Here is a 26317-nt window from a genome sequence, read left to right as displayed (position 1 = left end):
ATGCTCGGTGAATTAAACGGCCAAGATGCCTGATAGCACGGCCGGGCAGCAAAGTCGCAAACTTTATTCTACGCACCGTTGCACTCCGATTCCTTCTATCGATAGCGGGCGTTCGCGAGACCGTGCGCGCGGTATTGTCGCTCGTTAAATATCAAGTGGCGACAGTTTATTCGCGATACGCCGCGTGTTCACCGAGAACTTATAGCGGGTGGAATAATTACTTGGCTCATTAAATGATTATTACTACATATGCATTCGATTATTAATATAAGAAAATATACCTTGTATCTTATACATTGACCATCGGTGTTGAATATTAATATCAAGGACTCTTTAATATTAAAACACGAAAGGAATAAAGCGAGTTTCTCAACACGAGGTAATTAATAAAAGGAATTCGGCCCTCGAGCAGTGTCCCCTTACGACTCGTAAGAACAACGTTTCTCGTTGTTCATCGCGAAATAAATGTAAACGGCGGGTAAGTTCTCGAATAAAAGTGTCGCGCGGACCTCGCTGATCCGCAATTTATAACGTGGCCAAAACGGTCGGCAGCCGCGCAAGAAGTTTGCGTGTCAATTTCCAACGGTGCGAATGAAAAAACACGGCGGAAATCGCGCTCCATTGAGAGTGCATCGTGGAACAACAACGTCGACAATTTTGCCGGAACGAGCACTGCGAGACCGCGTACAAAATTCCGCGTCATGTTTGCCGAGCGTCTCTCTCTCTCTCTCTCTCTCTCTCTCTCTCTCTCTCTCTCTTTTCCATTCTTTATCTGCGACATTTCGCGAATTACGCGCGTACTTAAAACGAACTGTGACAACGAAACAACGGCGACGTTCGTGAAAATTGGATGCACCTAAAACTCGCCCGAGCGACGAATACTCTTCGGCGTGGTCCTTGCGGCGCATACGACCGCGAACACAGTAAAAAATATGTATGTTAAAATCGGTTCTTGTTAAAATTCTTATATTAAATTTTTAATATAATTTAATTTAACATATTGCATAACATAATAACACAAAATGTTGAAGAAACAAGCGTATTTTTAATATGGACTGGGAAGTTGTGCCGCATTCGGCTAATTTCCTAGACCCTTCGGATTTCCACCCGTTTCATGTTTCAGTCGTTGCAACACCATTTAACTGACATACATTTCAAAATAATAAAAGATATTCGAGAATCCACCGATAACTTTAATTATTGAAAATCACCAAGTTTCTATCGTGATAGAATTGGACAGCTACCCGATAGATGATATAAAATTATCAGTAATAACGGGGATTACTTCGATAATTAAAATCATACATCTTCCATTGATAAATATATCTTGATTTTTGTAACGAAAGTACCAAATTAATTTACACATACTGAAAAAAGGAATCAGCTGTCCGTAAAAAAAAAAAAAATCTGCAATTTAGTTACCAGACGTAGTTTCTAGCTGTGGAAGATAAAAAGGTACAAAGACAAGAAGAATTAGCTAAATTAATTAAATTTCAGTTATATTACATGGACAGCTAATTTTTACCTGCGGGAGCTAGCTTTTTATATGTGGGAGCTACTTCTTTTTTCCGTGTACTTAATATAATGGTAGAGTAGTAATGACTTTAATAATAATTTCAACCTCTTATGTGTACATGTGTGAAGGACTAAAAATTGTGTAATAGTAAAAAAAGTTTCAATTTAAGAAATGGTGCAACACACGTGACGCCGACTGTACGCAATAGATGAATACATGCGCACATGAAAATACACGCCGGCCGTAACTGCATCGGCGAGATTGCATTTGGCAGAAAAGTTCGCGCAGAATGCCAGCGAGCATTTCAGTAATCGCGAAAATCTCCGTCGTTGGGGCTGACACAAATTTCAAAAAAGCTCCATGAGACGTCGGTGACTGAATTACCGGTCGTTCCGGTGCGATGGTGCATGGAGAAAGAGAAAGAGAGCGCAGAACAGCGAAGAAAGGAGACGCGTCGGCACTCTCCTTCCTTATTCCGCGAGGTACGCGCGCGGCACACCGTGACATAATCGATAACAGTTCCGAGCGAATGCGTCGCCACGCGTGTATGAGTCCACGCGTATGCGATATAAATAAGACGAACGTTGTAAACAATTCGCACGTTCAGACAAGAACGGCTTGCGTTGTCGGTCGCGCAACGCTGAAACGAGAAAAGTGTCTTTCACGCGTCGAATAAGTGTTCCTTTGTTTTCCGCGAATCCGCCTGACATTAGCATGACGTCAAATCTCGTCACGTTAAATTTGATTTCAACAATACTCGGAGTACGACCGCGATATTCGAGATTACAACGTCGCCTTTCAGACTTCGTCGGAATAATCCGTCGTACCAAATTTGTACTTCGGGACGAGTGCTTTGTGTCATTAATCGTACGAGCTGATGTGAGATGACGTTTTGGAGCGTTAAAAAAAACATTCCGTCGTTTCTTTTCGCGAATCCAGGCGGATATCATCATCGTGGCGTTGAATCTCGCCGACGAATCTGTTTCATTTCAAAGACACTCGAAGATAGCTGTGATATACCAGAGATGTCACAGCATCGAGCGCTTTTTTCGAGCCCGTCGGGATGACATCCATTCGTCACCCTCGTCACTCTATCCGGCAGAATTGGTGCAGCATCTCCCTACGGAGAAGGCAGGACGGGAGAAATGTAACATTAACCGGTTCGCGTGAATATTTCACGCGAGTGGTCGACGCGAGAATAAGCTGTCAGATCCCTCGTCGAGCGAACTGACCCCCGTTAATGAAGTTACGTCCCCTTCGGTGCGTCGTGGGTCCCTCGGTAAGACGGATGAACCAACGAGCGAACGAATGAGAATTCGATAATATTTGGGAAAGTAATAAGACAAGAGAATACCCTCCCTCGTCGGATCGATCCAGCCCGCCAAGGATGTCGTTGATTCGCGATTCCTGGTCTCTGTCTCGCGACAAGCGTCATCGAAATCCGATGCAAATCCGTTGTTTGGCCTCGTTAAAACATCGAACGGGAGGATATAAATAAATACATATATATATAAATAGGCTGTTATCTAATAAGAACCGTGTATCCATTTATAATCAGAAGGTAATAACCTGAAAACGCTGAACCGGAAAAATATGGACTCGGATATAAAGAGTTAACGTTATCCACGAGACTGTAGCGAGATCACACATTGAAAAAAGGAATTAGCTGTCCATGTAAGACAACTGCGATTTAATCACCAGATCTAGTTTTTAGCTGTAGTAATTTTTGCAGCCGCCGAGTTAACGCACAATTCTCCGTCGCTGATTACCGACCGTTTGCGCTAAACAAGTGCCGCGAGGCTCTGTCGTTTAAACGGAGGCCGCGAAAGGAGGAAAAATCCGGCTACCAGCGCGAACACGTAAGGTCGTTACATTGTCTGTCCGGTACGCGAAAGCGTGCCCACGTGCCACGGACACGTTTGAAACTCGCGGATAACGACCGAGAAAATCTCGCGCGCAACACAACAACGTTATCTCACATTCCTGGCATGTCGAGTTAACGCGCTCCGCAGGCGGTCGATTACCGTGTGTGTAACGCGTGTAAAAAAAAAAAAGAAAAAAAGGAGCGGAGAAAAAAGCGCGGAGAGAAGCGCGCGAGTGAAACTCCGCGCAAGACCGGCACTGCATCAGCGGCCAAAAGCAGACCGCGGGTATATTTTCACGTTCCCGCTCAGGAATTATGAATCAGAACCGTAAAACCTTAACCGATGTGTAATAGCGGACAAGCGGAATTATAATCGGCCGGATTTTTCTCTCCGGAGATCGCAAGGGGAGAAACAGCGAGAATAGGCCGCAATTTACCGCATTCAATGTTGCAGCGTGTCGACCCAGATATCCATCTGGGGTACACGTATCACTTCTACACCGCACACGTATGCGTGTATATAGATTACGCATTACCGCGGCACGAAGAAACCCGAGTAAAGTCGCCGCTATTTCGCGGAAACGCTTACCGGTGATTATGGGTTCTCCGCGGAAGGGAACGGTCGCGAAAAGAAAAAATTACTCACGAAGCAACGCGAATCTTTCCGAGATTCATTGCGATACTTTAGATGTTAGACCGCCGAAGTTCGGAACAGGATGAGGTGTAACTTTAGACCGCGATACGGTCTGAATTTTCGTTTTCAGCTCCGCTTCGGAGCAAAATTTCCTTGGCAGAACTGGCGGGTTCTGCGCGGACCTTCGTTCTTCTGCTTTTATCGCCATTAACGAGCGCCAAACTGTGACCTACTTGGAAGAGTGGACTACATTTGATTTACCCGTTCTTCTCGGATATTTCCTTGCTGAATTTTGACCCTTCACATATATTTTCGTATTTGCGAAATCTTTGCCGTTAGTTTTTAAAACTATTTACTTATTACTCGCCTTATTATGATTTATTATTATTTTTTTTTCTAAAACTCAAGAGGATCTGCAGCAGACCGAAACATTTCTTATGTATAATTAATATAAATAAAAAATTTGTTGCACTCGAAAGACAGCGGTCGGACTCTCATAGGCCAGGTATACAGAGAAAAAAATTTCTTTGGATTTAATAAAATTTCTTTGAATGAAATAAATCCTTTTTTTGAAATGGAGCAAACAAACGAATGTTTGATTCAGCAAAGAGGATTCTTTGATTTGTCAAAATAAATATCTTTATATCAGACAAAATATTTTCTACATATTTTTATTAATGGTTGTCACAAATAATAAATTAGTTGAAAAAAGTAACATTATATTAAAAAATTAAAGAATTTCTTTTTGTTTCAATGGAACAACATTTAATATATAATCAAATAAATTTTGTTATAGATAACCAAATATTATTTCCTCAAAATAATACTGTCCTTTTTTTTTTATCAAACAACATGGTATTCTTTAGTAAAACAACACATTCATTCAAACAAAATACTTGACTTTAAATTACGTTGTTTATATTAGACAAGTCCAAATGTCGAACAAAAACGCACATTAAATCCAAAGAACCTCTTTCTCCGTGTATAAAACCGGTTTGATAATTTCCACTGGCGCGACTATTATATTAGCGCATAAATAATTATGGCATAACTATATGTATGACACGCAACACTGGTAGTTGCAGTATCGAGACTTATCACACAGCTTTTACGCTTAGCCATGCGAACGTAGATTACGTAGGGTGTTACTAATCAGGTTTTAGGTTGTCATGTAAATATAGTCATTGACGCGGCGCATTAGCATCGCGATATTGCTCTCGGTGAACTCATGTGTGAAATTTCGCGAATGCAACGGCTCGAGTGATGTCGCCGATGGGCGCGACGGTAATTTCACCGCTATGCGACCGAGCGATTTCGTAGGCCGCGAGTTGCGGAACAACGAGGCGTCGTCGACCCGGGGCGATACCCCTTCTGTTTCGGAACGACCCGGCGCATCGGCGGCGTCGAAAGCGCGACGCACACTCTCTTCTCACTCGCTGAAGCTAGCCGCCTGTAATTCGCGTCGCTCTTGAAATTATCGGCTGTCAGGCGCACAATATTTATCGCGGTAACAGGAAATACTGGGTGCGCCGCGATAACAGTGTTGTCCTGCCGCGCGGTCGTCATTACACCGCCACCGCCGTTTTAAACATTCAGGTCGCAGCCGAAGCTGATAAGAGAAGTAGGACGCGACCGATCTATCGACCGAGAAAATTATAACGTGGAAAGTCCTTTGTGCACGACAAGGAGAAAGACCTACGGACGGGAGTGTGCGCTCTTGCGTTGCCGTCGCGCGTTTAATGCGCCGGCCGTGCGACAGAAATAAATTCCCGCCCGCGGACGCATAACTTCGGCGCGTAATCTTGTCGCGGAGCGCAGGACCGCTTTTTCTCACTTCTCATCGTTCCGTCTATTTCGGGAATTTCGCAGTCCCCCTGCGAGACCCTTTTCTTACGATCGCGAGAGGTAGCTCGCGGGACGAGACAACGTCGCGAAAGGTGAAAAATGCCATCGCTCGTGGCATTTCATGTGCTTGGGTGCAAAAGGGTTAATGTCCGTTTCTCTTATTGTCACTTGTGAATATCGTACACACAGAGAAAAATGTTTCTTTGGAATTAATACAATTTCTTTAATGGAAATAAATTTGTTTGGAATAGAGCAAACAAAAGGAATGTTTGGTTTCTCAAGCAATAAATATCTTTGAGTCAAATAACATATTTCTTTCGTGTTTTCACCCAAACATGACAATGTTATGGAAATAGTAAAGAACTTCTTTGTTTCAGCGGAACAATATTAAATATATAACGAAATTAATTTCTTTTTATTAAAAAGAAATATTATTTCCTCTAAAATATAATTTTTTTTCTATCAAATAACATAGTTTACTTCAGTGAAACAACATTTGCATTCAAACAAAATTTGGTATTTGATATTAAATTATGTTGGATTAAATAAACGCAAGTCAAATACGTATACTAAATCCAACGAAACCTTTTCTTCCGTGTACAGAATTTACAAGCATGCTTCAAGATCACGCGCATACATACGATCGATCGATTAATTTTGACAATTTTAACTTTTTCGACAATTAAAGAATGAAATCTAAATCGAATAATTTTTCCTGACAAAATTTATGATCAAGAATATCTTCTAGATTTCAAAAGATATACAAACGCCTCTGTGGAAAAATAAAACGAATATCGGCCTATTCTTCTTTCCGAGATTACATATATATAAATTTTTCCATCAAACCTACGAGATACGATAATTCGAGATAAAATGCGGGATCGTGATGAAACTAATTGTTCAACACTTGAACCTTCAAACGGATGAAATGCAGCGTTAACGTACGTCGGACGACGAACATTGTGCTGTCAAGGTTTTCACTACATTCTCCCCAGACCATTCGCAGTTTGCTGTCGTCCCGTGTGTGTTTACTCGCGCCGTTTACGCGTGCCTGCATGCGCCCCACGAGGAAATAAAACCTTGCGTAGGTATTTCAGCTCCGCTTTTTCAGCCCAAACTTGGATTCGTCAACCTTCCGGCTCGTGGATTTTACCACTCCGATGTACGAGACCCGAGAGCGCCGGTGCAAACGTCTACGGCGTTAATTATTTCGAGTGAGATAAATTAACTCGCGCGCGCGCATGTATATGTCGGCCCCTTTTTCTTCTTCTTTCGACCCATCTAGCCTCTACCCTCGACTATCATACAATCAAATTTAATCATGGTGTGAATACTTCATAAAGTAATGGAAAAAAAAGAAAAATTCTCGTCGCATTAATTTATAACGCGAGCGTCTCCCAACTTTTTGCGAAGACGAGAGGAAAAAGAATTGTGTTTACGTGACGTTACTTCGTAATCTACGGATACAAATTACGTCGATAATGATCGAATTAAACCGATAAATTTTCCTTGACATGGCCAATTAAATGTATCAAGTAATTACTCTTTCGAATTCAATCATCGCAATCATCGCCCGGAGCGTTAATTGACGTGCGGAAGTGAAGAAAACTTGCATACACTCCAAATCGAGTTAAAGAGATTGCAAGGGGAAATAAGTTCAATAAGAATTCGATGAAACTTGCACTACGTATACATTGAAATATTATCTAACTGTTCATGCAGTTAAAAAAAAAGATTATTCGAGGAATAAAATATTTTCAATTGAAAAATTTACACTTTTTATACGTGTTCCTTGAAATTAGTGTGCTATTTTTAATTGCTACTTTTAATATCTTCTGTTACTATTCAAAATACATATTCAAAATACATATATTCATATTTAAACACATATGTACTTCTTTCTACTATTATATCTATGTATTTCTGTCAAATCAATGATACATAAATATAGAATTAATAAGAAAAATAAAATTAACAATATTTTCATATTCGTAACATTGTGTATATACATATGTTTACCTCAACTTCATCTCAAATTAATACTCATTATTTAGACAGTGAAATAGATGTATAGAAACTATAGTTTTAAAGTTTCGGAAAAAATGTTTTTTTCCCCATTTTCCTTCCTGTCCCAAGAGTACAGGAATTCGATTAGAAAATTCACGTATGTTAAAACCTGCTATATTTACTTCTTTTCGTAGAAAAAATTTAAGAAACCAAAGAACTTGGGGGAAAATTTGGGAAAAATTATTTTCTTCCGAAACTTGAAAGCTATAACAGAAACATAATTTTGCTTGATAAATACTAAATTTATAAGTAGTCCTTTTGATGCGTCACTCAAGATACGACAAAAAGCCTTATAACCTCTTTAATGCAACGGGGCTGAAAAAAGCGAGCGCCGGGCATTAAGCGCGCAATGAGAGTGCGGGACTGAGGTCGTTAATGCCTCTGCTCGCCTCGCTTCATCGTCGGGAAGATGCTCGGGTGGATGTTTAATAAATCTGCCAACGCACGCTACGTTTTACTACAAAGTCCCGCAATCGAAGCGGCTGCAATTACCGGTGAGTAATGCATGCCAGGTGTCGAACCTGGCAGGTGCAAGCGCGCACTATTAGGTAATGCTCAAAGGTTTCTCTGGTCAATGCACCGGCGAGGTGCACAATCGGTGCACGTACATGTGTATATGAGCGCTCATTTGCTTATTAAATAACCCAAGGGAATTAATATTGCGCGAAGATGACGTGCACTCTCATTGACGTAATCAGCTCGTGCGGATCAAATTTTCAATCGAAGATGCTCCGTCGGAAATAACGTATCGCGGTATTTTTACGTGCAAGGTTGGAAGTATTAATAAGTATTGGTAAATATAGTAACTGCGCCATCAGAGCGAGAATCGACGTGTAAATATTTACGGCGGCGGTCCGCGTCGAGATTTAAAAGAAAAGAGAGAGAGAGAGGGGATGATTATATTACGCGGAACGAATACAGCTCGTTGATGACTCACGAAAAAAACATATATAAACAAGACACTCGGTCAACCGAATAGCTTCCTGCTGCGGTATCGTTCGTTATGCAGATACGGTAAAAAATTGGAGTACGCATTCCTGTCCGACGTTTATTTACTCTGACTTCGCCCTAATTTTACCCTTTTACCTTTAACCCCGAACTCGATTCACCGACAAGACGCCGGGAGATCATCGATCTAACGCATAACGGTATTGACGACGCGAGATTCCGATACTGGAAATTCACGTTTCAACGCACAGGTAATATGCAATGTGTTAATGACAGCTTGCACAAACACGGCTGCACGCGAAGTTTACTCCCGACGCTCTATCTCGTCCCGCGAAACTATGTCGCTCTGGCTTAACGGGTTAACGAACGCACATCCCGATTTGGATATCGCGGTCTAAATTACGTGCCAAGTTACAAAGTGAAAGAATTGTCGTCAAGCTTGCCGCCAGTTGCAAGCACAGGTTGAATTCCACGGTTGAATAAAAACCGAGAGAGAACGCGGCGGCACGGAAGTTAAATCGCGCAGGGGAAACAAGAGGAAAAAAGTCTGCCATTGCCTTTTCGATCCGCCTGCTTGTGGCTTCCCCGTTCTCGGCCAACTTCACACCCTTTGTGAAATCGGCTCTGTGGCCAATAACCGAGGGCAGCTCACACACACACACACACGCTACATACACACGACATAATTGAAAGGGACTCACCGGCGATCACGGTGTCCTGCAGGTTGTATTTGGCGGCCGCACCAGCCTTCCCGACTTTCGGAAAGTCCTTCAGCTTCCGGCCGCTCAGCTTGAGCTCGCCGCTCAGGTGCGCCTCCTCCAGGATCCGCTCGAGGCTCCTGGTAAGCTGCTTCTGTATGTGGCCGCTCATGTTCGACGACGCAACCATCGCCATATTACATTTTTCGGGCACACACCGCGACACGTCCTCGGCGATGCGTGACCGGACGGGCCCTCCTTGGCGCTCAGCAGCAACCGCCTCGGCGACGCTCGATCTGCTCGTGCCCGAGGAACGCGCGTAGGGTACACACGAGTGAGACGCGCGTACCGACAACCTCTACCTCGCCTCCGTCAACGCGCTACTGATCGCACCGCGACCGTTGGCGCTGTACTGCGCGCTCGACGTTTGCGCATGCGCCACCCGACTGGCCGCCAATCCCCCGCGCCGAGCCGGGCGGGGCGTCGTCGCCATGACGACGAGACAGAATGAGAAAGAATGTGATGTTTTTAAATGTTGTATCGCCGCACTCTTAATCGCGATGTCACGCGCTATCTCTCAACAATGGGGCTTGAAACGCGCAGGGTGAAAAGGAAAAGAATCCGGAAGACTTGGGGAATCGTAAGGTACTCACAAAAAGAGACGCGAGATATAGAATCAATACGTCGGGGAAAAACTGCGGCTTCTCTTTGGACGAAGCACATCCCAGTAAACGAGAAATCATTAACAGTGATGGTTTGTAACGTTTTCAAATATGTCGTTCTTAATGTTATATAGAATGTCACTTTTAACAATATTTGATCCAAATATTAAAAATAATATTTTTACTACTATGATTTTAATATTTAAGAATGCTACATCAAGTAGTAATTTAAAAACATTTAGAAAATATCATGTCATAATGTTTATAAAATTCACATAAAATTAATATTTCAAAAAGTTAATGTTTCTTGCTTACTGGGGTATCATATGGTCTGTCTTTTTTATCTGAACTGGCTGCATTAATTGAAGAAATTTACGCACACTGAAATGTGAGAATTTCGTACGTATGCTTCATGCCTTTTAACGTTTATGTAATTTTTTAAAACAGCAAGTTTGGCTAAGAACAAACCGAAAGATTCGTTCGGAATTGATTGGGCTCGCTTAATTATTCTATATAAAATACAAGAGAAAATCTAGAGAATAACTGAATGATTCGAATTCACTTCGAACAGTTCCATATATCTGAGCATTATGGACTCGTTCGAAATTATTCGGATTCCATTCAGTTATTCCCTAGAAAATACAATAGAAATTTAGGGAATAATTGAGCGATTTCGATCGGAAACCTCTCCGATCATTTGCATAATAAAAGCGATTTTTAATGTGAAATATCCGGAATATGTGGTGTCTTTCTTTTGTATGTGAATAAACGTGTAAAAGTGAACGAGAGTTTGAAGATAGAAATTGTATTTTTTATATTTATCTGGCAAATTATACATATTGACTGCGAGACATGGATTATAATATATGCACAATCTGCTGCGACAATCCGTATTATCACATTTTTTAAGTGTACGAATCTACGTATGTATTTTAATTCGTTTCACTTACATATCAATAACTTATCGGTTTCCGCCACATATATTGAAGAAAATGTAGTAAATGATGTTACCACACGGTAATATCTTCATTATTCGTGATAATGTCGCGCAATTTTCACTAAATTTCATATCCTACAATCAATTTTTCGACTTCTGCGTTTTCTCGTCCACTACTATCCCCTGCGACTCCTGATACTGTCTGATGAGCTGTTCCTGCACTTCCGATAAGCAGGGGCTGTATCTCGCATATTCCATGGTGAATTCTCCTTTACCTTGAGTGGTGGATCTCAGTTCGCCGATGTAACCAAACATGTCGTTGAGTGGCACCTCCGCAATGACCGCGCACCAATCGTCGTTCATCTCCGTTGAGTTTATGATGCCTTTTCGTTTACTGAGCTGTGCTATTATCTGACCCTATCGAGGGACAACGAACACGTGAGAAACTTTTCACCGTACAATGAACTGAAGCAACTTTTTCATATAAGTGCTAAATTAACCGCGCAAGTCACGTATAACGTCATACCTGATACTCGATTGGAGCCGTTACTTCTACCAACATGACCGGCTCGAGAATCCGCCAGTTACCGGTCTCAAACACATCTCTAACAGCACCTTGCGTGGCTAGGAAGAAGGCGAGCTCCGAGGAATCGACGCAATGATGCATACCGTCGAATATTCTGAATTTGACACCGGCAATCTTGTGGCCAGAGAGCATGCCCTTCTCGCACATAGCTTTGAAACCTTTCTCCACGCCTGGCATGAATTGTCGCGGAACGTTGGTGCCTACGGTTTCGTTCGAAAATTCGATCTGCGTGTTTTTCTCAGGTGGCAACGGCTAAATCGGAAAAAACGCAGATTATTCATTACGAAAAAAATATAAACCATCGATGCGACAAGAAAGTCTTAAGAGGAGGTGCGTTTTATTTGGACTTTACCTCCATAATTCCGATCACCCGAGCATATTGGCCGGCACCGCCCGACTGCTTTTTATGCAGATAATCAAACTCGTGCGGCTCGACTAGAGTCTCGCGGAAGGAAACCTTCGGTTTTCCAAGAATGATCGGGCAATTATATTCGCGCTCCAATCTTTGCGCGTAGATCTCCAAATGTAGTTCTCCCATTCCGGAAATTATGCTTTCCTAAAAAGAGACAAAGATCCCTTAGCGCCAATTATATCGTTGGGTGCATGCTATAATTTATGACATAAAAACCGCACCTTATTATCCACATCGTAGTTCATACGCAATGTTGGATCCTCCCTGGTGAATCGATTCATAGCTTTGGCAAAATTGTCTCGATCTTTTGAGTTCTTTGGTTGAATGGACATAGACACCACGGGATCAGGAATGTAGATCGATTCCATCGACAAATTTAATTTCGAATCTTTTACAAAGGTATCACCGGACGCACATTCTACACCGAATAAGGCGAAGATATCTCCAGCATAAACCTCTGTCACGTCTTCCATTTGATTTGAATGAAGTCGAACTAACTTTTGCGCCCGCATCTGAGATATAATTATGACATTTCTTTTCTCTGTACGACAAATATAAAAGTAGTATATCATGTGCATACGCAAACATAATTACCTTCCTTTTTGTCCTTGTATTGCACAAGGTATCAGATTTGCTCAGCATTCCTTGGTAACAACGGAAATACGTCAGTTGACCAAATCTCCCAGCCTCCAATTTGAATGCCAGTCCGACGAAAGGTTTCTCATCATTTCGAGCAGGATTCATGGCAATTTTATCGATTTCGCTCCTAAATCAAATTCCTTGATAGAAGCAGATCAGATATATAAAGTATCATCATTTTTTTACTGTTAATTTTTTTAACGACTCACTCTGATTTTATCTTAAAAGCATAATTCTCTACTTCACCCGGGTTCGGTAAATAGTCTAGTACCGCATCCAGTAATGGCTGAACACCCTTGTTCTTAAGCGCGGTGCCAACTAGTACGGGTGTAAATGTTCTTTTCAAACATGCCCTACGTATGGCATCCATAATATTTCTTTCAGTTAATTTCGTTTCATTTAAATACAAATCACCGAGTACGTCGTCCACATTGCTTAAATGTTCGATCAATTCTTGTCTCTTCTCATTCACCTCTAATCAACATAAGATTTTAGTAAATTGCAAAATTAAATACTGAGAAGAGAATGAAACGTCGATGCAATTACAAGATTTTTCATACCGGCATTCATGTCTTTCGGGATTTCATCTTCCCTGACAATCTCTCCAAAATTTCCCTCAAAGTAAATTGCTTTTTGGCGAACTAGATCAACCAATCCCTTTGTGTTACCTTCCAGACCAATTGGTAACTGTATAAATGCGGCATTATGATGTAGTTTTTTTCTCATTTGTTCTAAGACCCTTTTTGGACTTGCACCCATCCTGTCTAATTTATTGATAAATGCCAGACAAGGTATATTGTACCTTCTCATTTGTCGGTTTACGGTCAATGTCTGTGATTGGACACCACCCACAGCGCACAGGACAAGTATAGCACCATCTAAGACACGTAGAGCTCTTTCAACTTCTACTGTAAAGTCTACATGTCCCGGTGTATCAATAATGTTAATATTATGATCTTTCCATAACGTATATGTTGCAGCTGATTGGATAGTTATTCCTCTTTGCCTCTCCAACTCCATGCTATCCATTGTTGCACCAACATTATCTTTTCCTCTTACCTAAGAACAGATATAAGTGTGTATATATATATATATATACATATATACGTATATTCCTAATGTCTTCTTATACTTTTTTAGAAACACCTTAAAGAATTTTGTTCATTATGGATGATTTATCTATAAAAATGTATGTAACAATCCTATTCTGTACTCACTTCGTGCATTTTGGATATTCTACCAGTGTAATATAAAATACGTTCTGTCAAGGTAGTCTTTCCAGAATCTATGTGAGCTGATATACCAATATTCCTAACCTTCTCTAACGGTTTATGCTCGGCAAATTTGGCGTGCGACGACCAAAATCGCACATTTTGCTAGAAATAGGAAACAACGACGTCAATCATAATCATAATGAAATTCTTATATCATTGATAAATAATGTGAGAGCGATCAAAATTTATAATACAAGAATTATACACAGGTTATAAAGAATCTTACTCCGTAAATACATGGATGCAGCGCTGACAACCGAGATAAGTGAATATTACGGCTTAGAAATGTCATGATAGTCATGATTATTAATTTACTCGGTATTAAAGTAATTTTCGTAAAAGAACCTTGTTAGAAATTAATTTCTATTAAACACCCGCGAGATTCAGCATTTTACGACAGGATAAAATATGTTCAGCGCGTTGTCCAATGGGAACGAGCAATAGTCGAGATTTTTTTCTGTCACAGAATCGATTACTTCTCAGTACTCTCGATCGAGCTTCGTGTCGATATTTTTTTAATTCAGTTGTGATGAAACTGTTGAACCGTACAATTGGATATCTAAACGCAATGCATATGATTGTAAGTCGTAGTCGATAAATATTATGGCGAATAAAGCTTTATTAACAAGCGTTCGATATCAATATAATTTTGCTAACTTACTGCGGTATAGTAACAATATAGTAATTGATCTGTTCTTTTTAGCTGCACCGCTGAACTGGTGTAATAAGTTAGAGTGAGACAAAATATATTTGTCTCATTCTAACTTATTGAATCAGCTCAGCAGTGTAACTAAAAAGAACGGACTAAATGCTAGTGCTACACTAATGTCGTTCGTGAAGCTTGCTATCGCTTTCGCGTTATTTGTCTCACGAACAGCATTAGTAATGTTTGCGTTTAGAGCATTAATGGTCTCCCCGAACGCAATAGCAACACAATAGCTGCTTTAAGGGTAAAATTACATGGTGCGTAATAGAACTGCGGAAGAAAATACGTCACAGAAGTAACCAATCAGCGCACAAAACTTGCATGATAGAAAAGAACGGAGTAGCGCTGATTGGTTGCTTCTATAACGCATTCTCTATTACGCACCGTGTAATTTCACCTTAAGCCTTAAGAAATTGACCAATCACAATCGAATTATAGAGGAATAATCAATGGTGATTAATCAATTTTTTAAGGCGTAGAACTTATTGCAAACTAGGACTAAGAAATGGAAAAAATATGCTAATGTTAAGCCAGTGGCGCACGATGCTTGTTTCGTGCTGGATTACTTATTGGATGGAAATACTATGTTTTAATTGGTGCATTTCCAAAAATGGATGACGATACACCAATCAGAACGCCGTATTTCCATCGAGCAAACAATCCAACATAAGCATCGTGTGCAGCTAGCTTTATGCACTCACCAAGCCGCGAGTGTTTCAGTAGCGTGCAAGAAACTTGTACTAGCGATGTACTCGAGCAGTATCGTTCCGCATGCCACGAATGTCCAGCGCGCTCAATTCTGTCGAATGAAAAACAGTATTAATTCAGTCACAAACGCGCTGAAAACTGCGTCCGATTTTTACAAGAACGAGTTTGAACACCCTGCCCACGGTGCCGATGGCGGCGCTGCTGGTGGAGCAACACAGTATCGCGGAACGCGTCCTTGATGTATCTCGCGGCAGGCACACGCGAATCTACTTGACGTACCGTGAGTATCGTGAAATCAATCGCGTTGATTTGCGACAACGCACGGCCGGTGCGACTGTAGTCATTGTACGTCGTCGCGTCCGCTGCGCGCAGTCGGACTGCGGGCCCCCCCGGCCGAGCCTAGTGATCGGCACGACCGCTCCGCGGACTGTTTGCCGCTAAGTACGTCGCCGAGAAGCGCCATTTTGTGATCGCGCGTTAGGACGTAAACATCAAACTTTACATTCGTATTCGTCGCCACGCACGTCGCACCTCGTCGTTGTGACCGTGCCACAGCGACCTGAGCGCCAACCGCTGGCACCGTTCCCGCGTTCCCGACGCTCATTGTGGTGCGTCACTGCGCTGTGTCGTGCTGTCGCGGCGACATTTCGCGCCAAATTCCGTCGACGCACCTGGCGCTAACGAGCTGAGCGCGAGAACAAACAGCTGTCGTCGCGTTGCCGATCGCCCGACTGTATCGGCACCTTCGACGCTACGTCCGGTGGCCAGGTAACGGTCCCCGACGAGTGGCCAGCGCTTTCGAGCGCGTTACCACATAATTGCGTCGCTCTACGCTGGCCGTACAGGTTTGGACGGTGCTCTGATTTCACGCGTGCGTTCACGCGTCTCGCTTTGTTTATGCGTGACGCGCCTCTTTGGGATCACACCATTTCACGACGCTGGCCGGACCAATAATGTTTTCCTTTTTTATTCGATATTCTTTTTTATATCCTTCACGCTATTATTATTAGTGACGTGTTGTGTGTGTATGTTTCTATGGATTGTGATAAAATGTCACTGTAGCTAAAAACGCTTGGAAATGTTTCTAATAAATCTGTTGTTATTAATCTCATAACGGGTGATACAAATGTTTGTTTTCGTAGACCAAAAAGCTCATCTGTAAATTGAAAATTGTTCTTTACAATTTGTTTTCCAAGGAGGATTTTGTAAAATGTCTTGTTGATATGAGGAAAATACTTTTATGTTATCAATGTGTTTATATCAATTTTTGGCCTCTATTCATAGTCGGATCTTATATTTAAAATTGTCTCAAGTTCATCTTCACATGTTTCGTAGCTGATGAAATTAGCTGTCAACAATATGTGAAGATAAATTTAACATAGTCTTAAATATAAGATCTGACTATAGATATCAGTATTTGTATGGTCAAAATGTGAAATTAATGATAGTATACTTTGCTTTACAGAGTTACAGTATAGTGAGATTCGGCAAAACTTGTGTGTGGTACCAAAAGTGACATCAGTGATAATTGCCAAATAAATACATCTATAAGTTGAAGCTCGAAGATATGCTTTTTGTTATTGTAAAGAAGCTTGATGAGTGATCAAAAGAATAAGGGATGCTATTCTATTCCATTCTACTGGATGTCAGATAAGCTGAAAAATGTCTGGTGATTCAGGATGGAGCTCTGTTATTCAACATGCCTCAGAGATAGGATTGCAGACTTGGAATTGGGCGGAAAACGATGGGGAGCAAGAAAGAGAACTTCCTTCGACCGTTGATATGGATGCCATAAAAGGCGGTGGTAGCTGGGATCCTGCTACTGAACCTAATGGTACATTGGAATCTCATGTGCACAAACATATCAACAAATATATATATATATATATATATATACAGGATGTCCCAGTTCTTGCGACTTTTAATTTTACTGAGATTTCTTCAACAAATTTAGAATTAATTTTTCATTAGTGAAAATATCGAGAGAGATCATTATTTATGATAACTTTTCAGTCTTCAACATATCTTTTTAGCCAAATCTGAAATTAAAATTGTGTTCAAGTCTGTTTGAAATAAATCGGGGAAAATAATTTTATTGTCTATTTGATAGCTCGAAGTGTGATTCGCGAAAAGTTCCACTTTTCCAATTGTCTGTATTTGGAAACTATTGGTGCCTCGACAGTTAAAAAAAAAGTTAACTTGAAATTGCTCGGAGAACGTCTCAGGAAAATAAAACGTTGCAAAAACTGGAGCATCTTTTGTCTATGTGTCATACATATCGCACGATCAATTCTTGAAATTGTAGGGACAGATTCGGCCGACTCTGAAGAAGACTCCGATTCTGACGACGAAAGCTCTGGTGGAACCGAAGACAGTTGTTCTTATTCCGATTCTAACTCAGAGTCAGACGACGAGAGTAGTGGCGACGAGGAGGAGGGAGACGACAGCGGATCTAATTCAGATTGCTCCTCTGACCACAGCGAACAAACATTCTCCATTCAAGAAACTAACTTTGAACAAGCACGTAGAGACTTCCTCTGAAATAACAGCAATTCCTATGAAAAGATAGTTTACTTTATGTATCGTGTTATTGCAGGGAGCATTGAAATTGAAGATCACTATGAAGGGTCCGAAGAAAGAAGAATCTGAGAAGATCAAGTGCGAGAAGGGCAGAAGGAACGTGTCGAAAAGATTAAAAACCAATCACGGGAACAAGGTAATCATTTTGTAAGAACGCCTCAGTTGAGCAGCATAAACTAATTGATAGATATTAAGTTTCTTCTCAATTCCAACATATAAGAGATATATCAGTGCATAATAAATTTTCACGACCCCCTCCAGTCCTCGGAATGTAGCAGCGAAGACTCTGACTCGTCGACGGGCCGTATGCCGTCACAGCAGCAGCAACAGTTGCAGCAGTACCACGCGTTACAAGAGATCAATCAGGAGGACCTGGCGGCGATTTTACCGGCTCAAGAGCAAGAAGACGCGCCGTTTGACGGCTTCGAGGATTCCGAGAGCGGTCGGCTGGTGTCAAAGGCGATCGAGCGCATGTCACTCGGAGCGGACTCGGATACCAGTGAAAACGGCGATCAGAATCCGGTGCCGGTGTATAGTTCCGCGCTACTGCAGCAGTTCGTGGAGAAAACCGCGCTGCTATCGGAACCGCGCAAGAGGCGTAGCAAGCTGGGTAAGAAGCTGAATGATAATGAGTACCCCTGCGTATCGAATGTGTCGCCCGATTCCGGCATTCAATCGGTGGACAACAGTCCTCTGCACCTGGCGATCAGTCCTGTGAGTCCGCTGGCGCAGACCCAGTCCCCGATTCAGCCGCCGGTCGTTACTAAGCCGGCAGTGAATGTCGACCGCGTTCTGTATCCCCCTAAACGGAAACCGGGCAGGCCGGCGAAAACGTTAACCGCCATGCAACCGCGTGGACCCGGTAGGCCGCGTTTGAGACCAGAAATTGTCGAGAAGAAGGAGGCGGTAGCGACGACGGTGAGAAAACGCGGCAAGGCGCTACCGTACAAGAGCAGCACGCAGGCGTCGAGAGAGCGGAAGGAAGAGAACGCGCCGAGCAAGCGGTCGATGAAGGGCAAGTCGATGTATCAGAAGAAACGCTACGGCGCGAAGCTGTCGCAAGAAAAGACTCAAGGAATGATGAAGAAAGCCACGACTAATGTCCCGATGCGAGTAAAGTGCCTGAGCAGGTCCACCGCGAGCAAGTTGCTGCCGCAATGCGACGGTAGAACCTGCAGGAAAGTCAGACAGGACCGGACGGTTGCGCCTAACAGCAAGAGCACAACTCCGTTGACACGACAGAAGCAGACGTCCTGCGAACAGGCGGTGAGCAGCGCCGGCAAGAGGAGCTCCAAGGAGAACCGCAATAATGCGTCGAGGAAGCAGAACTTGGCGAAGAAAGTCGCGCCGCCGACCAATACGAGACGCGTACTGAAAGAGAACAAGTGTAACAAGAAGAGCACCGGGCCGGCCTCCGGTTTCTCCGAGATAAACGTCGGCGTGGGCGTGCAGACGTTGATCTCCGTGCCGGTCAGCGACATGCTTAAGGCGGAGCAGGCGACCAACGCGAAATGCGACAAGGCGACGCAGCCGGTGCAGCACAACAATTATTGTCACAAGCATCATCATCACAAGCACCGGCGGAGAATGCTGGCGCCGCCGAAGAACCCGATCCGCGTGAATCCGTGCATCATTCAGGAGATGGAGAAGCTGATAGAGGAGTTCGCGAGGTCGTGCAGCTTGGGCCGGAACAACGTCGGCACGAACCACTCGGAACTGCCGCACATCTTCCGCGTGAAGAAGCTCACGAAAAAGCGGAAAGGCGGCGACGTGAGCGTCGGCGACGAGCAGAAACTGATGAAGCGTCGGCTGAAGAAGGAGAAAGTTTTCGCCGGCGCGGACTCGAAAAACAGCGCGAACACCAGCACCAGCTCGAACCCGAACGAGCAGAGGTTACCGCTGAAGAAGCGTCACTATCACGTGTCCAGCCCTCATAGCTCGCAGAGCTCGAACGCGAACAACTCGACGGAGAGCCATATCGAGGAGGCGATCGAGGCCACCATCACCAGGTACGGCGGCAGTTCGGCATCCTCCGTGCATGAGGAGGCGGTGCCGGTGACGCCGAAGAAGCGGCTCCGCGATGCGGACGGCGTGACCTCTAACAAACAGGGCGGCAGCGACGAGGACAAGTCCGCTGCTCAGTCGGAGGTGCAGCCGCGTCGGAAGAAGAAGATCGTCAAGGATCTTCGCGTCACCGTGACAAAGTTACCAGCCGAGGGCCACAGTGGAGCAGCTATCTTCGACAAATCCGCCGAGAAGAGTTCGAAGACCACCGTGGAAAAATCTAGCAAGTCCGAGAAGACGACATCAATCAAGTCGGCCGACGTCGAGCACGTTCGTGCGGAGAAAAGTATAAAGGTTGATTCGGAGCTGCAGGTATCTGAGGCGCTTGACGATACCGAGACCGTCGGCGAGAGCAAAGCGGCTTGTGTCGGCAACGCGAGTGTGCCGAATCTTATGAACAACACCGCGGCGGCGATGATGCTCACGAAGAAGAAAATTCGGCGGCGGAAGGCCATTAATCGCACAGGTTTTCCCACTCTGAAAAAGCGGAAGAAGAAGAAGGAGACCGGTGATTCTTCCACCGCGGCCAATTCCGGAATCAATTCCAAGATGATGACTCTTGTTAGGGCGCTCTGCAAAGTTCAAGGTATAGAGAGGCGTTTTGTGATAGCGGAGGACACAAAATTGTCCCTGATAGATGTCGATGACCGAGATGTTCTTGCGGGGAACAACGAAGAGGAGAAAGGGCACGTTGCTCGAGACGACGTGAAGAACTTCGACAATTCCAGCACGGCGCAAGAGACGTCCAGCCGGAGCGGCTCAGACGAGGTCACCGAGACCTGTGCTGGTCAATTGAGGGTCCGCAAAGACCTCGTCGAGTCCGACAGCAGCGTACTGTCCGACAAGCTGTATCCGGTCAAGTTCGAGAAGCTGCAAGACTGTCGTGTCTACGACGAGAACGTGTCCTTGGAAGAGACCCTGGAGCGGTACAATCAGAGTCAGCGCATCGCCGAGCTCAGCGAGGAAAATCTTCGAAAGCTGGAGCGTGCGAACGCGCAAACAGCGGGAGTTAAGATGGAACTATCCGGTTGTTTCAACAACAATCATAAGAGGAGGAGGGGCTCGGCCAGTCCCTCCAACTTATGTCTGAGGAAAACGAAGAGACTGAGGAGTGGCGGCTACGACACGGAAAGCGAGGCGCCTCCCAGTAGCGATGTGGCTAGCGAGGATCAAGAGGTGAGGAAGTCTGTCGGTGTCGTGCATAATCGAAAGAATCGATGCTCGAAGTCGCGATGGAAGAATCAGTTCTTCGAGCCCAGTTGCTTATTGCCCGACTACAATTCCAAGGGCAGAGATTGCTTTATGCAGCACTGTGACGCATCGCACAACGTCTACCATAACTGCGGCAAGCTCTTGCGACAGAGAAAGATACAGGGCCAATTGCAGTACGAACAAATACAGTGGTTGGAAAACAAGCAACGATCTTTGAGCCAGCCGCAACAGAAGAGTCAGAAAAAGGTGCCATCGTGGAATTACAAGTGAGCAAAGCTTTCTTGTTTCCGTTTTACCTCTCTCCAAGTATTTTGCTCGTGTTCTTTCCTCAATTGCGATGCGACTAGTCGTAAATCGTGCTACGTAAATGGACCCCAAACTTAAGCTGTATCTCTTCTCGCAGGAAAATCCGAACAAATATCTATTACGACGTGAAACCGACCACTTTGTACGAGGCGCAGGCCTGCGAGTGTAAGCCAGAAAGTGGCTGCGGCGATGACTGCATCAATCGAATGGTATTTAGCGAGTGCTCGCCGCAACTATGTCCTTGCAACGAGAAGTGTAAGAATCAGAAGATCCAAAAGCACGAATGGTCGCCCGGACTGCTGAGATTCATGACCAAGGATAAGGGATTGGGAGTGAAGACGCAGCATGCCATCAAGTCTGGCAACTTCATCCTCGAATATGTGGGTGAGGTTGTGTCGGAACGGGAGTTCAAGTCTAGAATGGCGACCAGGTATAGTTCGAATTTTTTTACGCGTTAAGGTAGTTGTCTGTTAATTAATTTTCTTACAAGAATCTTTCCAAATTTTCACAGCAAATCGAAACACGATCTGCACATAGGTAAAATTAGAAAACGATTGACCACACTAAAGATAAAATAATTGAAGTCAGTTAGCACATACCAGGTGATTGATAAGCCCTTAGAATGAAAATGAAAAAAAAACATTTTCTTAGCAAAACTCAACTTTATTCTTCAATATGATCTCCTTTTAGCTCAATACAACGAGTTTCTAGCTTAAGTCTAAGTCTAATAAGTTTCTAGCTTAAGTCTAATAAGAAATAATATGCGTCTGTTTCCCATTCAATTCCCTCTTCATTTGAAGCAAATCTCTTTCCATGGAGCCATCTTTTGAGATTTGGAAACAGGTAGAAGTCACACGGGGCCAAATCTGGAGAAATTCATACCTCAGTTCGTTCAATTTTGCCATTGCTTTTACCGATTTGTGAGCTGGTGCATTGTCTTGATGAATTTTTTTCTTCACTAAATGAGGCCGTTTTTTTCTTCATTTCAATCGGTCCAACATTGCTGCATAATATTCTCCTGTGGTTGTTCTTCCTCTTTCAAAAATAAACGTGGATTACTCCATGTGTATCTCAAAATGTAGTGGCCAGAATTACAAATGCATATTACACTAACTTACGGATATTTATTAATTGTTCAAGTTAAAGAAAAGTCGGATATTTCTACAAGATCACGAATGTTATTTTGTGCGTATATTATATTCTTTTATTTCCATATATTCACATAAATTGACATGATTTTCCTCGCTTCTGACGCCATTAAAGAAAGACAGCTAAAATGAGTATCCAAGAGACTTAACACGTTAGTTGTCATGCAGAATATTACATACGAATCTTTCAGCATGCCCAACTTCTCAATGTTACATTAATGATATTTTGTCTTTTTCTATTCAATATTCTTCCAAATACTAATAAAGCTATATATTCCTTGGGCAAATAAATCCGTTACCATCGACGAGGTGATACTAAAAAGCATTTGCTCTACGGGACTTAACATAAATTATTTTATATAATTATATAGGAAAATTTTGTTGTTTAATAATCTCTAGCTGATAAATTTGTCGGTATATTTCTGTCGAATCAGTGTAGATGATAACTGTTCAAAATGTGGCTTTACAAAAATGTCGAATATACTTTATTGTAGGTCTATGCAGCAATAAAATATCTAGATAGATATAAATTGTAATTCTCACTCATCATCCAGGTATAGGTAATGCAACGTTCAATGTGTTAAATAGTCGGGAACTCTTGTAACATTTGTGAAATTGTGAAGAACACAAAGACATAACCTTTATTGCGGAATTATAAAAAAACACCATAAAGAAAAAAATGCATTTAGGTGTAAAATAAAATGAAGATATGTAACAAAATGCTTCTGTCGAAATTGCAGGTATGCCAGTGACACGCATCATTATTGTTTGCACTTGGATGGCGGATTGGTGATCGACGGTCATCGTATGGGCGGTGACGGCAGATTCGTGAATCACTCATGCGAGCCCAATTGTGAAATGCAAAAATGGAGTGTTCACGGATTACCGCGCATGGCATTGTTCGCATCAAGGGATATCAAACCAGGCGAGGAGCTGACATACGACTACAATTTCGCGCTGTTCAATCCATCGGAAGGGCAGCAATGTAGATGCGGTAGTAGCGCTTGCAGAGGCGTTATAGGTAAATCAATAGAAGAGAAAAAAATATAGAACATGTTCGTCATGTAAGTTAAACATTCCCCAATAGTCGTATATCTAATGACAACTAAGATCGCTTGATTTTTACATGTAAGAATGCACGATATTTAATATAATTTAATTTTGTTATAAAAAAGAGATATAAACTAGTGCCAAATTAGGGAGTTAATATTATAATAGAAACATTTTTAATGAATAATGATAAATTTCTGTATGTGTCTGGGCGTACAGGGATATGTATCCCCAGTATACAGGAGAACTTTGTTTTGTTCGAAATATTTTTTCGTCAGATATTTCTATTAAAAAATATGACAGTGTAACGTTTCGACTTATAGCTACATAAAGCACTTACGAAATCAAAATATTATATTATATCAATAACTGACTTAGTTAATTTATTAAATATGTACGTGTACGTACGTCAAAATGTATCATGGGCTTGTAAACATTTATTTGTCCGAATTAACAAATTCCTAACATTCTATAACATATCCGATGTTTGCGCTTCATTAATTCCCGAAATGTTATCAAATGTTAAAAATAATTTGTTAATTCAGATAAATAAATTACAATTCATCCATAATGAATATTTTGAATATTTAATAAATTGAATAAGTCAGAATGGAAAATTGTAATAAAGTTTGTAGCCCACTCGGTATATAATCGGTAACTTCTATCTCACGATCAAATGCTTTTAATTACAAATTTTGTGCTGCAGGTGGTAAAAGTCAAAGGGTAGCCCGCAGTATCCCCGCGCTACCAGCGCAAGCAGAAACCACCGAGAGGAGGACGGTTGGCAGGCCGCGGAAAAACGTTCGAAAGTCGAATACGGTGCAGTCAGCGAACTCGAAGAGCCTTTGCAAGTCTCGCAAGATGGGAGACACAACCTTGACGCACGCGCCGCAGTTGAGACCGATGTCTTATCAGCAGCGGTGCTTCGCGCGGGAGCATCATTGCTTCCTGCTGCGGAACCTGGAAAAGGTGCGGCGGTTGAAGTCGTCGGTGCAGCAGATGCAGGTACAAAACGGGAAGACGAGATTCAGTAACGTGAGCGCGATGAAGGAGAAGGGTGCCGGCGACTCGAAGGCGCAGTCCGATGCGTTCTTTTCGCAATTAACCGCGCTGACGAACACAAACGCGCGAACGGTGCGAACGCGTAGACTCGCACAGGCGCAGGATGATCCAGAAGTACATAAGACTGCAAAATTAGCTAAGGTAAGTGAGCGATTTATATACTTTCAGTGAAGACGTTCAAGGGTGACCCTCATCAAAGTTCGATTAAGCTAATCAACGATTTAAAATTGCTGGTCTGTCATCACCTGCCCTATCTTGTTAGATACAGAAATTATTAACTTCTCGATTATTATTGAATGACAAATTACAGAATCGAAAATGGTTCTGGCAGTTATTATTATTTTTATTATTCGTCGATTTAATCAGAGTTTTATGAAAGTTACTCTAAATGTGATTTTCCCCAAATTCTGATTCTAAACTAATCGACCACATGACAAAAAATTAGTATCAATTCGACTCATTCTCATATACAAGGTGGGCCATTTTAATCAACCCAGTCGAATATTTCGAAAACCAAGCCCGGGAGAGAAAAATTTTTCAGACAAAAGTAGTTTGGTTTCGAGGGGACCATAAGACGGTACCATTGGTTTGACCTTGAAGAATTATTTGAAAGTCACATGAAGGTCACCTCAATTTTTTTAAATGGCATCCTCTATTTTTTATTACATATTCTTGTAGCTGACCTCGAGAGCTTTCCAAAACACTATAATGAAATGTTTCTTCATTGAGTACTTTTCGAGTTATAAAGCTCCAAAGTTGCAATAGGAATTAATAGGAATTAATAGTCTGTAGATACAATTGGATATTTAGGTATCAATTGATTACGGAAATCTCTTCCACTGTTGATCGGAGTATCAAACTTTATTACTCACAATCAGAGGCTTACGTTTGCCAACAATCAGCATGGCTGATTATCGTCCCTCAGAGATTGTTGATATTCTCCCCGTTCTCGGAGAATGTGAACTAAATTATCATGAAGCTTCGCGAGTTTACCGGAATCGTTACCGCGAAAGAGAACAACATCCGCATCATACTACAATCCGGGACCTCGAACTAAGAGCTCGCCGAGGCCGTTTAGGACGTCAAAGAGCACATCATGCATTTTCAAATTGCAAATTTGGAGCTTTATAACTCGAAAAGTACTAAATGAAGAAACATTTCATTCTGGTGTTTCGGAAAGCTCTCGAGGTCAGCTACAAGAATGTGTAATAAAAAATGGAGGATGCCGTTTAGAAAAATTGAGGTGACCTTCATGTGACTTTCAAATAATCCTTCAAGGTCAAACCAATGGTACCGTCTTATGGTCCCCTCGAAACCAAACAACTTTTGTCTGAAAAATTTTTCTCTCCCGGGCTTGGTTTTCGAAATATTCGACTGGGTCGATTAAAATGGCTCACCT

At 42.5% G+C, this 26317-nt stretch overlaps 3 protein-coding genes across 7 annotated transcripts in view; 1 reads left to right on the top strand and 2 right to left on the bottom strand.

Annotated features, from left to right (window-relative positions):
• The window catches only part of LOC106747357 (leucine-rich repeat and calponin homology domain-containing protein 1), a 49244-nt gene extending 39301 nt beyond the window's left edge, over window positions 1-9943 (bottom strand). For all 3 annotated transcript variants that reach the window (XM_014624790.1, XM_014624792.1, XM_014624791.1), the window contains exon 1: window positions 9576-9943. In XM_014624790.1, the coding sequence (XP_014480276.1) occupies window positions 9576-9768 (193 nt within the window). In that variant the 5' untranslated portion in view covers window positions 9769-9943. The remainder of the gene's footprint in view (window positions 1-9575) is intronic.
• A 1080-nt stretch (window positions 9944-11023) lies between these two features.
• LOC106747371 (elongation factor G, mitochondrial) lies at window positions 11024-14530 on the bottom strand. Its single transcript, XM_014624826.1, has 9 exons — window positions 14309-14530; window positions 14026-14184; window positions 13369-13867; window positions 13018-13282; window positions 12764-12935; window positions 12391-12681; window positions 12110-12313; window positions 11698-12009; window positions 11024-11588 (listed from the first exon to the last, which is right to left on the bottom strand). The coding sequence occupies exons 1-9, from the start codon at window positions 14381-14383 to the stop codon at window positions 11313-11315; spliced, it is 2253 nt and encodes a 750-aa protein (XP_014480312.1). The 5' UTR covers window positions 14384-14530; the 3' UTR covers window positions 11024-11312.
• A 1108-nt stretch (window positions 14531-15638) lies between these two features.
• The window catches only part of LOC106747370 (histone-lysine N-methyltransferase ash1), a 17853-nt gene continuing 7174 nt past the window's right edge, over window positions 15639-26317 (top strand). The window contains exons 1-8 of one of the 3 annotated variants that reach the window (XM_014624824.1): window positions 15639-15776; window positions 16962-17330; window positions 17802-18016; window positions 18093-18212; window positions 18338-21618; window positions 21756-22088; window positions 23547-23827; window positions 24563-25059. In XM_014624824.1, the coding sequence (XP_014480310.1) occupies window positions 17159-17330; window positions 17802-18016; window positions 18093-18212; window positions 18338-21618; window positions 21756-22088; window positions 23547-23827; window positions 24563-25059 (4899 nt within the window). In that variant the 5' untranslated portion in view covers window positions 15639-15776; window positions 16962-17158. The other 2 variants (XM_014624823.1, XM_014624825.1) reach the window with 2 other exon arrangements.

The sequence above is a fragment of the Dinoponera quadriceps genome, unplaced genomic scaffold, assembly GCF_001313825.1.
Source record: "Dinoponera quadriceps isolate SergipeBrazil2010 unplaced genomic scaffold, ASM131382v1 scaffold1831, whole genome shotgun sequence".
Classification (NCBI taxonomy): domain Eukaryota; kingdom Metazoa; phylum Arthropoda; class Insecta; order Hymenoptera; family Formicidae; genus Dinoponera; species Dinoponera quadriceps.
The sequence above is the reverse complement of the archived record's forward strand: the minus strand, read 5'-3'. Positions and strand labels throughout refer to the sequence as shown.

What these genes read in the sequence shown, in the direction of transcription:
- LOC106747371 (XM_014624826.1), bottom strand. Translation starts at nt 14,383, where the DNA reads ATGACTATCATGACATTTCTAAGCCGTAATATTCACTTATCTCGGTTG. An exon ending in ATACAAGGACAAAAAGGAAG is followed by an intron (nt 12,682 to 12,763) that starts GTAATTATGTTT and finishes ATTATATCTCAG; the next exon opens with ATGCGGGCGCAAAAGTTAGT. An exon ending in GGGTGATCGGAATTATGGAG is followed by an intron (nt 12,010 to 12,109) that starts GTAAAGTCCAAA and finishes TTTCCGATTTAG; the next exon opens with CCGTTGCCACCTGAGAAAAA.